The sequence below is a fragment of the Mastomys coucha genome, unplaced genomic scaffold (genome assembly GCF_008632895.1).
Source record: "Mastomys coucha isolate ucsf_1 unplaced genomic scaffold, UCSF_Mcou_1 pScaffold21, whole genome shotgun sequence".
Taxonomy (NCBI): Eukaryota; Metazoa; Chordata; class Mammalia; order Rodentia; family Muridae; genus Mastomys; species Mastomys coucha.
The window spans coordinates 9,177,175-9,177,934 of NW_022196904.1; the positions used below are offsets into that span (position 1 = coordinate 9,177,175).

The following is a 760-nucleotide window of genomic DNA, read 5'->3' on the forward strand; positions in this document are numbered from 1 at the left end:
ATGAATTCAACAAATGTGGAACATCTTTTATCTGGAGTTCTTATCTTATTCAGCATAAGAAAACTCTTCCTGGAGAGAAACCCTATGAATGTGATAAATGTGGAAAAGTTTTTAGGAATCGTTCAGCTCTTACTAAGCATGAACGGACGCACACTGGAGTAAAACCCTATGAGTGTAACAAATGTGGGAAAGCCTTCAGTTGGAATTCTCATCTTATTGTACACACAAGAATCCATACAGGAGAAAAACCTTATGTATGTAATGAATGTGGGAAGTCTTTCAACTGGAACTCCCATCTTATTGGACATCAGAGAACTCATACTGGAGAGAAACCTTTTGAGTGTACTGAATGTGGCAAGTCTTTTAGCTGGAGTTCCCATCTTATTGCCCACATGCGGATGCATACTGGAGAGAAACCCTTTAAGTGTGATGAATGTGAAAAAGCTTTTAGGGATTATTCAGCCCTTAGTAAACATGAAAGAACTCACTCTGGAGCAAAACCATATAAATGTACTGAGTGTGGAAAGTCCTTCAGCTGGAGCTCCCATCTTATTGCTCACCAAAGAACTCACACAGGAGAGAAACCTTATAACTGTCAAGAATGTGGCAAAGCTTTCAGAGAGCGTTCAGCCCTTACAAAACATGAAATTATTCATTCTGGAATTAAGCCCTATGAATGTAATAAATGTGGAAAATCCTGTAGCCAGATGGCTCATCTCGTTAGGCATCAAAGGACTCATACTGGAGAAAAGCCCTATGA

At 39.5% G+C, this 760-nt stretch overlaps 1 protein-coding gene across 1 annotated transcript in view; it reads left to right on the top strand.

The window, feature by feature from the left end:
- The window catches only part of Znf606 (zinc finger protein 606), a 16,148-nt gene that overhangs the window by 14,924 nt on the left and 464 nt on the right, over positions 1–760 (top strand). Inside the window, exon 8 of the mRNA XM_031390921.1 lies at positions 6–760. Coding sequence (XP_031246781.1) covers positions 6–760 — 755 coding nt within the window. The remainder of the gene's footprint in view (positions 1–5) is intronic.